Here is a 14,730-nt window from a genome sequence, read left to right as displayed (position 1 = left end):
GATTTGGCGCACGTGGGAATGGTAGAAATAAATTAAAAATAAATAAATAAATAAATTTGCAAGGGAAAAAAATTAAAATTAAATTAAAAAAGTTAAAAAAAAAAAAAAAAAAAAAAAAAAAAAAAAAGAGGGAAAGATACGTAACATCATGGTTAGAGACAGTGAGAGGTCACACCAACAATTGTCGCCAAAATAAATAAATAAATAAATAAGAAAAATATTAAAACCCTTTAATTAAAGGCGTAAACACCCACTGTCCCCTCTCCAATTCCAAATCTCAATTTTACCCTCCAAGAAAATTTAATTACACATTAGTCTTAATTATTTGGAAGGGTAACAATGGTAATTACATAAATTATAGTAATAAAGCGTAATTCCAAGGGTTTCAAAGGACCGTGTTGCAAATAAATAATAACTTTTTGTTGCTTCCCTTCCAAATATCTAAAAAAGGTGGGGGAGGAAATTAAAAAAAGTGAAAAGAAAAGGTGTTAATTAGCAAAATTTCTGAATGTGCTGTTGTTTTATTTGACACTTTAATCAATATATGTGTTGTCGGGTAGATTTTGTCTGTATTAGTGTCTTTTTGCTTTAATCGCCCGCATCTTTCGTACTATTTCTCATATGTCCCTGTCTCCCCAAACCCATTCTTATTCTCGTTTCCTTTCTTTTGCAACCCAACCCCCCGTCTTCCGTTTATTTACACTTTTCACCCCCTCTCTCGCTCAAGGGGAAGGGGGAGAAGTGAAATTAATCAATAATTGAAGGGGGAGGCGGCAAATTCTTGGGGTTTTGTGAAGGTGCAATAATTTAATGATATATTAATGGATAAGTTTTTTTTTTTTTTTTTATAAAAAAAAAAAAAAAAGAGTTTGAAAATGGTGGTTTAATTTCGGCTTATTTATGTATCCAAACAAAACAAAGGAATCCAACCAGTTTTAATATTATAATAAATAAATAAATAAATAAATAAATAAATAAATAAATAAATGGAGGTGGTGGGCCCAGCTTTAGAGGGGGACAAATGGTATCCCCATGATGGCAAACTTGCAATTGGGGCATCGTAGGAATAATTACTTGCTTTTAACAAAGTTTCAATCCTCTACTCCAAACCCAACTTCATACTCACAAATATCCTCTATTTTATTTTTTTATTTTTTTATTTTTTTATTTTATTTTTTTATTTTTTTATTTTTTTATTCTCGGGTTTTTTTTAAATCGTTTAATTTTCAAACAACGAGCTCAAACCTTATTATTAATCAGATATTCTCGTGAGATTAGTTGAATTTTATGTTAATTGATTCATGTTGGAAAAATCCTTTGAACCAACACGAAATTTCGAATTGGTTTGAGTTGGTAATAGAGCTACCAAGATAGAGTTCACGACTCATCCCAACTCAACCTTTTATTTGTCGAGTTATGTTGGATTGACTTGTCGGGTTATGTATATTATATTCAGAATTAAAACCTTATAGAATTAAAATACCAAACATTCATCAGTCACAACGCATTACTAACCTCACTTACAAACATAAAATATTCTTATTCTTCATGATAATGGTAAAAGTAGGACACGGTTGGGTTGTAACCCTATTTTCGAGTTGACTCAACTCAAACAATGTCAACCAACCCAAAAAAAAAAAAAAAAAAAAAAATCTTCATCTAGGTTGGTTGAATTTCGGAGCCACTTGAACACCCTCCATTCTTATATTTACAAGGGTCGCATTGCATGTAGGTCTAAAAGAAGGATGCTTACGAGAGAGTTTCGAGTTTTCCGACAGGTCAAATCTCAATTGCCTATTCGGTGCTCGAGAAGGTTCCGCATGGATCGGTAGAGTGAACAAAAAAAAAAAAAAATAATAATAATAATAATCTTAAACAGAAAATGATAGTAAAGTTTGATTGATTAAAGACGTAAAGGGAGAAAGAAACAGAAAGAAAAGGAAACAAAAACAGAATCTTAAAGATGTTTTATTTAATGATTTTGTTAGAAGATATGGTTGAGAAACAGTTGAGATGAAGGGAAATGGGCCTGTAGTGGGCCTGTAGTGGGCCTCTGGTGGCTGTCCCCTTTTGGATTTTGAAATATCCAATCAAACGTAGGATGCTCAAAACATGGTTGGGACAATTGGGCCGACATGTTTTGTTGGATAATTCGGTCTCATATATCTATCGTTGTTCAACATTATTATGGTCACAGGGCCCAATATCTATCAATTGCCCCTCCCTCAATGTACTTTTTATAAATATTTTTAAATTATAAACTCAATCGAGATTTGGAACGGTGTGACGATGACCTGATATGGTATGGCGGTCTTTGGAACCGGTCACTAAGTTTTGGATTTGTTGGTGCATCAAATATATAATTTGGGAGCTGGGATCGAACGTTTGACCTTAAAAGAGGTAATTTGCACTTTATCTGTTGAACGAGAACGAGAACAAGATGAAAAAATATTTAAAAAGAGGAAACATAAAAAGAGGAATGTTAGGGAAGGAAAGGGGGAAACAATGAGAAAAAAGGAGGGGCCAGTTATGTCAATAAATGAAGTGGTGTGGAGGGTAGGGGACATGTCAAATTTAAATGGGAGGGTTTTGTAAGAGAGCATAAACCCTGGGGACCAATTTGTAAGGACAATTATGTGATGTCAACAACTAAAATGTCCTTTTTTTGCAATTATTTCTTTTTTCTCATGGGACCATCTTTGCTTCCTTGCTTGTTGAGCTGATTGATGGACCTTTCACTAGCTAATCGCACGACTAGATCCAAAAATTTATTGATTCTCGATAGATAAGATAGTACTAATAAACCCTCACTTCAAGATGATCGAACTAACAAAAAAAAAAAACGAACACTTTAACATACAAAATGTGAGATCTCACATCAATTGGAGAGATGAACAAGTACCAGCAAGGATGTTAGACCCGAAAGGGATTAGATTGTGAGATCTCATATCAGTTGGAGAGGAGAACCTAGAAACCTCTTCCTAGGAGACACGTTTTAAAAACCTTGAAAGAAAATTCAAAGAGAAAAGTCTAAAGATAACAATATCTGCTAATGGTGAGCTTAGGCTGTTACCCTAACGGGTATGCCATATATTATATATAACTTGAATAACATTAAACAATATTTAAGTCATTTGCCTAGTCTACGAAATGGAATGTGAAAAAGGCAATGCCAAGCACAAAGGACAGTACATTCATTTACACAACACAAGCACAGTAATGGCTATGAACTAAGGCTATAAAATCAAGTTCACCTGTCAGCTTTGATGGATCTGTCCGGTTCTACAGACAAAGAATTTGGGCATCTTTGACTTGTCTCGGTTCCTAGCTCGCCAACATCGGCTCCCACAATCTCATCTTTGTCAAGTTTACTGCTACTGATTTCTGGTGTCCCAGATTCCATTGCCGCAATCTGATGATCTTTGTTGATTTCACTGCCACAAATTTCAGTGGACGGATTCTTGGGGCCGCCATTGTCGTCATCTTGAATTAAGCCGTAGCTAAGACTCACATCTTTCCATTCAGTGTTCATTGATAGATGCTCATGTCGAGTCAAGTAACGCTTTAGTTCCACTTTGAGGTTCCTGATCGGCTGTTAAAATAACCCACATATCATCATAAATCTGAAGGTAAAAACAGAACTCCGAGCAAATCCAAAAGATCACAGAGAAATTCAGGGAAAATCTTGTTCTTATTGCCACAAATTCAAGACTGGAATGCTGATGAACATGCGAATAGGAAAGAAAGAAGAAGATACTCTCTCCAGTTAGATGTTTCACAAACAGGATTCTCTGTAATTTCATAACATCATTAAAAGAAAAATGCTCTGCCCAATTCAGTGGAGGACAATTTAAATGGATATTTTCCCCAGAAAATCCAAACCCATATTGGCATCTCAGTGTTTCAGATCAAATAACTTCTTTTCTATAGTTCTAAGCTCATAAACACCTCATAAACACTACCAAAGCTATGTGATTAACTACTGGTTCTGATAAACTTACTTAAATTAACCTTAATTATCATAAAGGCAAAGATAATTAACTGGATATGATGTTCAAATATGTAATTTACACTAACCTCGGCATTGCAGACATAAGCAAGGCGAAAGAAATCAGCCGACACAAAATGCTTGCCAGCGGACTCAGCCAATTTGATCTGAGCAACCCAATATGACGAGGTCTCCATCTTGTCAAAACGGCAGTTACTACACTTTTCCGCCGTATGGTAAGGGGTGCCGGCGTTCTTCGACTTCAACAAACGAGGTCTTATCACTGGTGTCTGAGGCTCTACGACGTCGTTCTGAACTCGCAGATCCTTAAGGGCCGTTTCCGTAACTTGCTGTTTGATGCTAGGGCTCTTTTTCTTCGGCCTCGGATTCAATTTTTCATTAATCTTCTGATCAGCAGTAACATTGACCGCGATTTGAGGTAATCGGGTGGATTTAGGTTGTTTCTTAATAGCTCCAATTAAGGGCTTAGCTAAGGGCTTTTCATTTACTGGCTTGATCGGTATGTTCGAGCTTCGAACAGTTCCGAAAACTCGTTTCTGTCTAATTGTAATAACAAGATTCAAACCCTAATACAGAAGAACTCGATTCAGAATGAAACTGAGAATAATAAAGCGATGTAGTACCTGGAAATCGGAGGTTGATAGGCGGTGATTTTCGGTGCTTCGTAGGATGGCTTTCGGATGAATTTCGGTTTCGAGGAAAGGGATTTCGCTGCCGATTCGAATCAAATTTGGAAAAATCAGTAATGAAATTCAGAGGAAATGAATGACGAAAAACGGAAACGGATCAATACCTGGAATCTGAGTAAGTTTAGGATCCATTAATTGCAATGAATGTAGTGAACGGAATTGAATTAACGCCGATCTTTCAGCAAATCAAGATCTGTGGAAACAGGAGAGGAGGGAGAAGAACAGTAAAGGATCAGATGGAAATTTGAAACTTCAAAACTTGAAAAAGGGCGCCAATGGGTTCTAATTTAATCAAATGGGCCGTGTTTCGACCCACATGGGCTCAGTTTCCAAGCCCATTAATGATCTCTTTTTTTATATATATATATTTAATAATTCATAAAAATAAAAATAAAAATCAATTTTCATTTTATTAAATTAATTTATTCTCGTATATAAATTTAAATTTTATGTCTCATATAACATCAACTTTACGATCGTTTTACCTAAAATTCTTACAAAAGCTAAATAGCACTATCAGATCGTTCTAGATCACTGTTTTGTACCTTAATTTTTATCGAAATCTCATATTTTAAAAGAAACGATAGACAGAATTCACGGATATTTCTTATTTTCTCGTCTCGCACTATCCATCGATAGTAACCTTTGATCGAAGCTCAACAATTAATTGAGCGTTGACTTTGTTCCGAATAAAGTATGGGTTATGATGGTTCGTGGAAATTGCAGTCATGAGTTCCCACCTAATTTCCTTTGATCCGGTTTCTACCGTTACTTTGTGAGTGGGAGAAGTCTAGATTTGTATGACTTATACAGTCTAAAAGTATAAGTCATGTGGACAAATATTTATTTCAATTTTACATTTTAAATTTGAAATTTTTAATGATATCTTTAATATTTTTTTTGTAAAAAAGACTAAAAAAATATGTTTATGCGTTAATTTTGAATGAAAATTATTAATATTTTGTGAAAACATTTTCTGAAACCACACGATAGAGAAATATGGTAAATTATAAATAATATGGGAAGAACAATAAAAATGAAGAATAATAAATTAATACAATATACAAATATTGTAAGCGTAATATAAAGCAAATATCTAAATATTTGACTTATAATAAACGGTCAACTATTCTTATCGTTTTGTTTTAAATGTACATTACCCTTAATATTTGTATTATGTAAAATAAAAAAATAAAAAAAAAATAATTAAAGAGTAGAATTAATACTTTTTACCTTTATGAAAAAGTTTAAAAATTTTTTTACGATCAATATAAGGACAAAAGCGTCTATCCCCACTTCATAAATTATTTTTGAACTTTTTAATATTACTTTAAAAATTCAAGAGTATTTTTTATTTATTTTTTAATTTTTTAAACTATTTTTTAAGTTTTTTAAAAAATAGACGTTAATGAAATTTTTGAAACAAAACGTTAACGGTTCTCCATAAAAAAAAACCTGGCGATAAGAGTATTTTTATTTTTTTTAAAAAAATTAAGAATATTAGGGACTAAATAAAACTTCAACAATAATTATGGTTGGTTAACAATAAAATTATTGTTAATTAAAATATTTAAATAAATAAATAAATAAAACTCCGTTAAATTAGCGGAAAAGAGAAGGATTATTAAGTTAATTAACAAAATGATTGAAACCGGTGACCGGGGCATTAGGTCTTCTTTCATATTAAGATATAAATTTTTTAAATTATTAATCAGATCTCATTAAAACAATTTATTTAAACATAGGGGTGAAGAGACTTGGTCGCCCTTCGCTTCTGTACTAAACAAACATTTATTTAAAAACTAATGGATTTAGATTGTTAATTATTCCTTAATCTTCATTAACTTGTTCGCTTAAAGACTAATTACTTCTAGAAGGAAGAATACGCTATGTTAATTAAAAGACAAAATTATACATTTTTTTTAATCGATAATTTATAATTCACGACTCTTCGTCATTTTTATTTGATTTTATTTTTTTCATTCAAACTAAGTTTCACATTTTTATTAATATTATTATTCCCGTATTTTGACTCGTTAACGATTATTTTCAAAGAAGCGATGATGAATTATCTAATACGTTTTTTAATACTTTTTTTAAATATTTGTAAAACTTTTTAATATAATTTTATTGGTGACACTTACAGCAAACTTATTTAATTTGCAGTCCAAATATAATAATAAAAGGAGGCTTTATTTAGTGTGATTTAAAAATAAAAATAAAATAGGAATTAATAAATGGAGGGTTTCTTATATTGACCGCAGAGTTCGGGTTAATTAAATTAAAATTTAAAAAAATAAAAAGAAAATAGCAGTGGGTCTGATACGCTAATACGTTATCAATTTTTATTTTTAATATTAAATTTTAATTTGAGATTTAAAATTACTGATTAAATACTACGTCGTTTTAGTTTTTTGTTTCATGATAAAATCTAATTTAATTGATTTTGTGTAATTAATAATTAACATGTTTTAAGCATGATTAAACTACAACACATATTATATTGGCTGATGAGAATAAATAAATAAAATAAAATAAAATATTTGATTGCTATTTCCAAGGGTAAAGATGTAATTTGAAAATACAAAAAGATATTTACAATAATCATTAATCTTTTAAATAAAATTTCATTTTAGTTCTTAATCAAAAAATTAATTTAATTGTTTTAAAAACTCTATCTTCTTTTATTTTATTTTTTATTTTTTATTATTTTTTATTTTTTATTACTCGATAAATGTCACGGTTATGTTATCCATTATGTGTTGCCCATGGCAGCATCTGTGTTGTATGCCAAATCCCCGTGCTATACTGATTTATTGCTTTCATGATATATAGTTTTTTTATTATATTTTTTAGTAATATAATTTTTTTGACAAAATCATGTATACGTATGATAGACTAAAAATAATGTATTATAAGGGATGTGACTAGTTGTCAATTCTTTATTATCTCTTAATTATATGTTATTATTTAAGCAGTAATCTCAATTTCAAATTAGTTTTCAAAAATCTCTGTTCGTCCGACCATAGACTACCTGAATTTGAGTAGGTTGATACATTCGATGCTGAAAGTGAGTGTCGAACATCCCGACGGTCCAGAATGGTGTGGTCGCAAGGAGCGGCTGCATTTGTAATATTATGAAAAATGGTCTACATGACGGTCCAGAATTGCGATCTAAAGGAACCAGCGGGTCCGCATTCTACGCTCAATTACGTGTCAACACGTGTAAGGATTAATTTTAATTGCTGACGTGTGTAAACATGATTCGTCGTTGACATATTCAAACATTACAAACAAAGCCCTTTTTTTGGGGACCTTTTACCAAACGTCAAGAATTAGGTCTAGAGAATTAAATTAAATTTTCGGACTCAATTCACTAATTACTTATATAAGATTTATTTATTTAAATGACAATTAAAAAAAACACATTTAATATAAATAAATAATTAAAAATGAATGGATATCACATTCAAACTAGAGTAATGTTATAAACTTTATTTTAAAAATTAAAATTACTTAATATATATATATATTCACAACCAACTGATCTAATTATCACTCCATCATTTGAAATAATAATATTAATATATAATAAGCTCTAATGCATTAAATCTCATCTTCAAGTATATAATCTATTGTTTTATATATATATATATATATATATATATATATATATATATATATATATATAATTGAAGGTGTAAATAGTGATTTAATTTAAATAATTTTGTTAAACTATGGCGGGTAGGAGTGGGTATTTAATGATTAATAATTGCAGCCATACATTCACACTTTCTTTATCCAAAATAAAAATAAATTACTTTCGTATTTTTCAAAATGGGATAATAATTGAACGGCAAAATGGTTGATTTTTTATTACTTCATAAATTATTAAAGTTTGTAGGTGATTTATGGATGAATGGGACCATTCAATTTATATACCACAATTAGGCTAACAAACAATATATATATATATATATATATATATATATATATATATATATATATATATATATAATTAAACTGTAATAAATAAAAATAAAATAAAATTCAAACAAATGGTGTGGATTCAAAATCATTAATAAGTTGATAATAAGTACAAGAAAAAGTAAGAGAAATTAATTGTTATTATTTTTTAGAAGAAATGTCTATGTTACAAAATGTTTGACTAATTAAATTATAATTAATTGTACACAACTTGGCTGAGGATTTATGGTACCAATATTTTTTACAAAAAAATAAAATAAATACTAAATAAATACAAAAATAGAGACTGAAGCCACTGGGACTCTATAAAAATGGAATTAAATTAACCGCAAGACGCCATTTTTAAAAAAATTGATATTTATAAATATAAAAATTTAAATTTAATTTAATTTATATTTATTTATCTGTTCATTTGTTCCACGCGTTATAAAGTCAAAGTCATCGTCTTCCACTCTCAGCTTCCCCCAATTTAAATCCCTCTCAGTTTCTTCCTTCAAATCTACACTCTCTCTTTCCCAGAAAACCACCATGGCCGGAGGTGGCGCCGGAAGGTCCTTGGAAGAGACGCCGACGTGGGCCGTCGCCGTCGTTTGTTTCGTTCTGGTTCTGATTTCCATTATCATCGAACACATTCTCCATCTCATCGGAAAGGTAACCAAAAAAAAACCATCAACCTTTTTTTTGCTCTGTTTTGAAGAAATTAGTTGTTTATAATCGAAGAATACTATCTCGATTGATTTGAGGCCTTTTAGAGGTTATCCTCAAATTAGATAATATTATACTATTGTAGTGAGTCGTATTCATTTCACCATATTTGATGTTTGCAGTGGCTAAAGAAGAAGCACAAACGAGCTCTTTACGAAGCTCTGGAGAAGATCAAATCTGGTACCAAACTCATCCATCATTGATATCAATCGCTGAATCTCTTGATATCAATTTCTAAACACCCAATTCTTCAATTACAGAGTTGATGCTGTTGGGGTTCATTTCTCTGCTGCTGACGGTCGGACAGAGCTTAATCACTAATGTTTGCATACCCCCAGAAGTCGCCGCCACGTGGCATCCATGCAGCCCTAAAAAAGAGCTGGAGTTAACCCAAGCTCATGACTCAATCGACTCCGACAATAGTCGCCGGAAACTTCTCGCCATGTCCCCTGTTAATGCCACTTTCCGCCGTGTCCTCGCCGCGGCCGGTGGATCCGACAAATGTGCTGAGAGGGTATATTAAACGACGTCGGAGTGTGTGTTTCTAAAATTAAATTCTTTATTTATTAAATTAAAATAATTAAACGTAGGGGAAAGTTCCGTTCGTGTCGGAAGGTGGAATCCATCAGCTGCATATATTCATCTTCGTATTGGCCGTTTTCCATGTTCTGTACTGTGTCTTAACTTTAGCTTTGGGTAATGCCAAGGTACGTGGAAATTCATTTTATTATTTTTTTTTTTCTTGTCGGTTCATAATTAATTATATATAAATAAATAGATGAGGAGCTGGAAGTCGTGGGAAAACGAAACGAGAACGGTCGAGTACCAATTTTCACATGGTAAATTAAAATTCTCCGAAATTATATATTTTATTAATGAATTCTCGTGCGAACTAACATTTGTGTTTAAACACGACAGATCCAGAACGGTTCCATTTTGCAAGAGACACGTCGTTCGGGCGAAGACATTTGAGTTTCTGGACCAAATCGCCCTTCCTCATGTGGATTGTAAGCCAAACCAACTCATTTATGTTAATTTAATTAAATAATTAATTAACGCATTAATTAACATGAAAGACTCTATGAATTCAATAATATCTTTATATTTTAAAGTTTAAATCTTTTTTTGTTGGGATAGGTTTGTTTCTTCCGACAATTTGTTCGGTCCGTTCCTAAGGTTGATTACTTGACTTTAAGACATGGTTTCGTCATGGTTAGTTCTATTTTTTTTCTTTTCCACGTCATTTATTAATAATAATAATAATATTATTATTTAAAATAATTAATAATTATTGGAACAGGCACACCTGGCACCGCACAGCGACCAGAAATTTGACTTTAGGAAATACATCAAGCGATCGCTGGAAGAAGATTTCAAGGTGGTTGTCAGTATCAGGTTGAGTATTATTTCAAATCAGTCCCTATGAATTGATTTATTTACATTTCGTACCCATGATGTTAGCTAAATTAATTAAATGCTCACTTACAGCCCACCCATCTGGTTCTTCGCTGTCCTCTTCCTGCTTTTCAACACCCACGGTGAGTAAAATCAAATTAATAAACGGAATTATTTTTTTAATGAATTAAAAATTATAATTATTATTTATTTTGGGGTTTTGCAGGGTGGAGGGCTTATCTATGGCTGCCATTTGTGCCATTAATTGTAAGATGAAAAATATTTGGGGTGAAATTGATATTATTGGGATATTGAGGGGGCGTTGGTTAATTAATATAAATTGTGTACGTACGTGCAGATTGTGTTATTGGTGGGGACTAAGTTGCAAGTGATAATTACGAAAATGGGCCTGAGGATTCAGGAACGAGGGGAGGTGGTGAAGGGTGTCCCGGTGGTCGAACCGGGGGACGACCTGTTTTGGTTCAACCGGCCCCGGCTCATTCTTTATCTCATCAATTTTGTGCTCTTTCAGAATGCCTTTCAGCTTGCTTTCTTTGCTTGGACTTGGGTATTATTATTTTTATATATTATTTTTTTTAATTGCTTTTTTAATTTTTTAAAAAAAAAACTTTTTTATTAATTTTACAGAAAGAATTCGGGATGAAATCTTGTTTTCACGAGCATATCGAAGATTTGGTGATCAGAATAACAATGGGGTAACTTTAATTATTTATTTAATTATTTAATTACTGTCTGTCACGTAGTAAATAATTTTTACAAATCATAATAAAGTGATTGTGTTTTGTATTATTGCAACAGAGTTCTCGTTCAAATCCTTTGCAGTTACGTCACGTTGCCTCTTTACGCCCTCGTCACACAGGTGCGTGACTCAAATTAGTTATATTCCAAAACCGTATAATATGTATAAATTTTTTTTTTTTTTTTTTTCATGAAGATGGGTTCGACGATGAAGCCGACGATTTTCAACGATAGAGTAGCGACAGCGTTGAGAAACTGGCACCACACGGCTCGCAAACACATAAAGCAAAATCGGGGGTCGATGACGCCGATGTCGAGTCGCCCTGCTACGCCCTCCCACCACATGTCACCAGTGCACCTTCTCCGCCACTATCGAAGCGAATTGGACAGTTTCCATACTTCTCCTAGAAGATCAAATTTCGACAACGACCAATGGGATCCAGACTCTCCTTCGCCGTCGCACCATTTCCACCGCCGCCCTCTCGATGTCGAAGGCTCCAGTTCCCACAAACACCACCTCCATCGCAACATGGAGGTCAGCGATGCCGATATTGATAGAGATTCACCCCAAATCGACTCGACGACCCAGATACCAAATTTGAATGCGAATAATAACCGTGAGCAGCACGAGATTGACGTGGGCCCGAAGGAATTCTCGTTCGATAGAAGAGTCGATGGAGTATGAAGCTAATTTGATTTAATTAATTTTAGTTTTTGGGATGAAATTGAATAGATGGGGTGAGGCTAATGATTGGAGTCATTCTTTTTAAAATGATACAATTTTGACGCATTATTGTGTAAATTATACGTCACTTGGGGTGAGGAGAGGAATGGTGAGGGTATTATGGTAAAAACGGAAGGAAAATCGTTGAGATTTGTAGAATAATTTATTGTTGGTTGATGTAAATGAAAGGTACATTTTAATTTTAGTTAGTGGCCCATAATTAATAAATTTATTAATATATATAATTTCTTTTTTAAATGTTGAATGTGAATTGGGTTTTTGACTTTGGAAATTTATATATATTTTATTTCATTACTTTTATTATAAAATAAAAATACACGAACCACTTTGACAATGACTATCCATAATTTTAACGTCTTAATCTTATTTCATTATTCTCGACCACTTGAATCTTCATCTTACCTATATATATATGTAACGACCCAGGCCCACCGCTCGCACATATTGTCCTATTTGGACTTTCCTTTTCAAAACGCAAAACGCATCGACTAGGAGAAGGTTTCGGTGGTTTGTTCTCCTCCCCAACCAATGTGGGACATCACAATCCACCCCCCTTCGGGGCCCAGCATCATCGCTGACACTCTTTCCTTCCTCCAATCGAATGAGACCGCCCCCAAATCTACCCTCTTTGGGGCCCAGCGTCCTTACTAGCACACTGCTTCGTGTCTACCCCATTCGGGGAACAGCGAGAAGGCTGACACATCGTCTAGCGTCTGACTCTAATACCATTTGTAACGACCCAGATCCACTGCTAGCCGACATTGTCCTCTTTGGATTTTTTTCGGGCTTCACTCAAGGATTTAAAACGCGTTTGCTAGGGGAAGGTTTCCACGTCCATTTTTCTCCTCCCCAACCAATGTGGGACATCGCAATATATATATATATATATATATATATATATATATATATATATATATATATATATAGAAAAGGTGGAGAACTGGACGATCAATTTGAAAATATAAATTTATGATAAGACCGTAAAATTTAATTAACGAATTTAAATTTTATTGTAATTTAGCAAAAATAATTGAGTCATCACTTTAGGGATTAGGACCTATAATTATAATTAGCATTAATTATTTACTTTAATGTCAAACTCTAATAATTATTGTGGGACCAAATTGGTAATTTTATAAGCTTAGTACATAAAAAATAATCAAAGCAAAAGGATGTAAGAAAATTTTTAATTAAACAAATTCGTTAATTTTATATTTATATATATAAAAAAAAAGAATCGATATTATATTTCAGATATTTTCTCGAGCAAAACCCAGGCGGGACCCACCAACGAAATCCCCTCCCCCCTTCGACCTTCATCTCTATCCAATTCGCCCATTCAATCATTACTCCACATTTCCAGAATGACGAAACCCTAACCCCAAATCTTGTCGTCGTCTTCCACTAATTTCTCACCACTTTGTACAATTTCTTCCTCAGTCAAGATCAGATCCACGAATTTCTTCACCGGAGCGAGAAAAATGGAGATGGAGACGGCTGTGGGGGCGATTCTCGGCAGGCTAGGGCGCCACTGCTATGCGGTTTTGTGTTTAGGAGTGCTTCTTCTGACGGTTGCCGTCGTTCACTACGTCGGCGATGGAGAACCGACTGATCCTCGCGAGCGAAGCAAGCGCCGTCTTCGCACCTTGCACGGCGGCCGTGATCCGCCTCCGGTTTTCAATCGCGGTGTGTCGTAAACTGGAGCGCCCAGCGGTTAGGGCTGAATCCGATGCAATCGCTGCTTTTGTGATGATTTTGTAAAAGATTAATAAATAGTTGTAAATTACTTGCTTTCTTTCTTTCTAGATCTAAGCTTTTAGTAACATTATTATATATTTTATTTCAGTTAAAAAAATTAGTAAGAATTTACGAAAATAGCCCCGATGTAAGGGAAGCCATTTGGGGGTTTCTCTGTTTGCCTCTCATTTTCCCCCCAAATCCACCTGATTCCGATCTTCCTCTCCGATTCTCAATCCCAATCCGCATCCTCCTCCACCTCCAGACTTGGCGTCGTCGCTCCTCGCGGCTCTGCGGCGGCGACGGCTGGCCTTCGCCGTCGCCGTCGCCGTCTCGGCTCCACTTCTGCTTCCGGCTCTACTGGACTCGTTGGCGGTGGATCAAGCGGCGGCGGCGGCAACATGCTGAGGTTCTACACCGATGTTGCTCCAGGCTTGAAGATTTCTCCCACCGTCGTCCTCGTTATGAGCCTCTGCTTCATCGATTTCGTCCCCGTCCTCCACGTCTTTGGTAAGCTCTACCGCGCGAGATCCGCGGCTGGAGTTTAATCCTCTGTTCATTGTGTATAACGTGCTTTGAAATGTTCTAGTTTCCACTCACCTGATGATATGTTTTCGAATTTTGCTCTGTAAATATTACGATCGTTGTATCAAAAGAACCAGATCGTTCTTTAGCTGATATGAAGATGAACCGTTTCTCCTAGG

At 33.9% G+C, this 14,730-nt stretch overlaps 2 protein-coding genes and 1 non-coding gene across 3 annotated transcripts; 2 read left to right on the top strand and 1 right to left on the bottom strand.

Annotated features, from left to right (window-relative positions):
- Positions 1-3,055: 3,055 nt before the first annotated feature.
- On the bottom strand, positions 3,056-4,950 carry LOC111777597 (uncharacterized). The gene is made up of 4 exons (XR_015412103.1): positions 4,803-4,950; positions 4,633-4,720; positions 4,078-4,549; positions 3,056-3,592 (listed from the first exon to the last, which is right to left on the bottom strand). It is a non-coding gene; the product is annotated as an uncharacterized LOC111777597 (transcript).
- A 4,183-nt stretch (positions 4,951-9,133) lies between these two features.
- LOC111776934 (MLO-like protein 6) lies at positions 9,134-12,473 on the top strand. The gene is made up of 14 exons (XM_023656353.2): positions 9,134-9,336; positions 9,513-9,570; positions 9,651-9,904; positions 9,981-10,097; positions 10,169-10,229; positions 10,309-10,397; positions 10,528-10,602; positions 10,691-10,785; positions 10,879-10,928; positions 11,012-11,052; positions 11,144-11,353; positions 11,434-11,501; positions 11,605-11,665; positions 11,741-12,473. The coding sequence occupies exons 1-14, from the start codon at positions 9,214-9,216 to the stop codon at positions 12,227-12,229; spliced, it is 1,791 nt and encodes a 596-aa protein (XP_023512121.2). The 5' UTR covers positions 9,134-9,213; the 3' UTR covers positions 12,230-12,473.
- Positions 12,474-13,770: 1,297 nt separating this feature from the next.
- LOC147789102 (uncharacterized) lies at positions 13,771-14,728 on the top strand. Its single transcript, XM_087118499.1, has 2 exons — positions 13,771-13,975; positions 14,180-14,728. Exons 1-2 carry the CDS (start codon positions 13,771-13,773, stop codon positions 14,572-14,574), a joined length of 600 nt encoding a protein of 199 aa, XP_086974625.1. The 3' UTR covers positions 14,575-14,728.
- Positions 14,729-14,730: the final 2 nt, after the last annotated feature.

The sequence above is a fragment of the Cucurbita pepo genome, chromosome 16 (genome assembly GCF_057944985.1).
Source record: "Cucurbita pepo subsp. pepo isolate OVF chromosome 16, ASM5794498v1, whole genome shotgun sequence".
NCBI classification, from domain to species: Eukaryota; Viridiplantae; Streptophyta; class Magnoliopsida; order Cucurbitales; family Cucurbitaceae; genus Cucurbita; species Cucurbita pepo.
This window is presented reverse-complemented; position numbering and strand designations above follow the sequence as displayed.

Bases quoted from the DNA above. Each gene is read 5' to 3' on its own strand.
- LOC111776934 (XM_023656353.2), top strand. From the start codon at position 9,214: ATGGCCGGAGGTGGCGCCGGAAGGTCCTTGGAAGAGACGCCGACGTGG. The intron at 9,571-9,650 runs GTACCAAACTCA...CTTCAATTACAG, and splicing joins TCTGGAGAAGATCAAATCTG to AGTTGATGCTGTTGGGGTTC. The intron at 10,098-10,168 runs GTACGTGGAAAT...ATAAATAAATAG, and splicing joins TAGCTTTGGGTAATGCCAAG to ATGAGGAGCTGGAAGTCGTG.
- LOC147789102 (XM_087118499.1), top strand. From the start codon at position 13,771: ATGGAGATGGAGACGGCTGTGGGGGCGATTCTCGGCAGGCTAGGGCGC. The intron at 13,976-14,179 runs GTGTGTCGTAAA...CCCCGATGTAAG, and splicing joins GCCTCCGGTTTTCAATCGCG to GGAAGCCATTTGGGGGTTTC.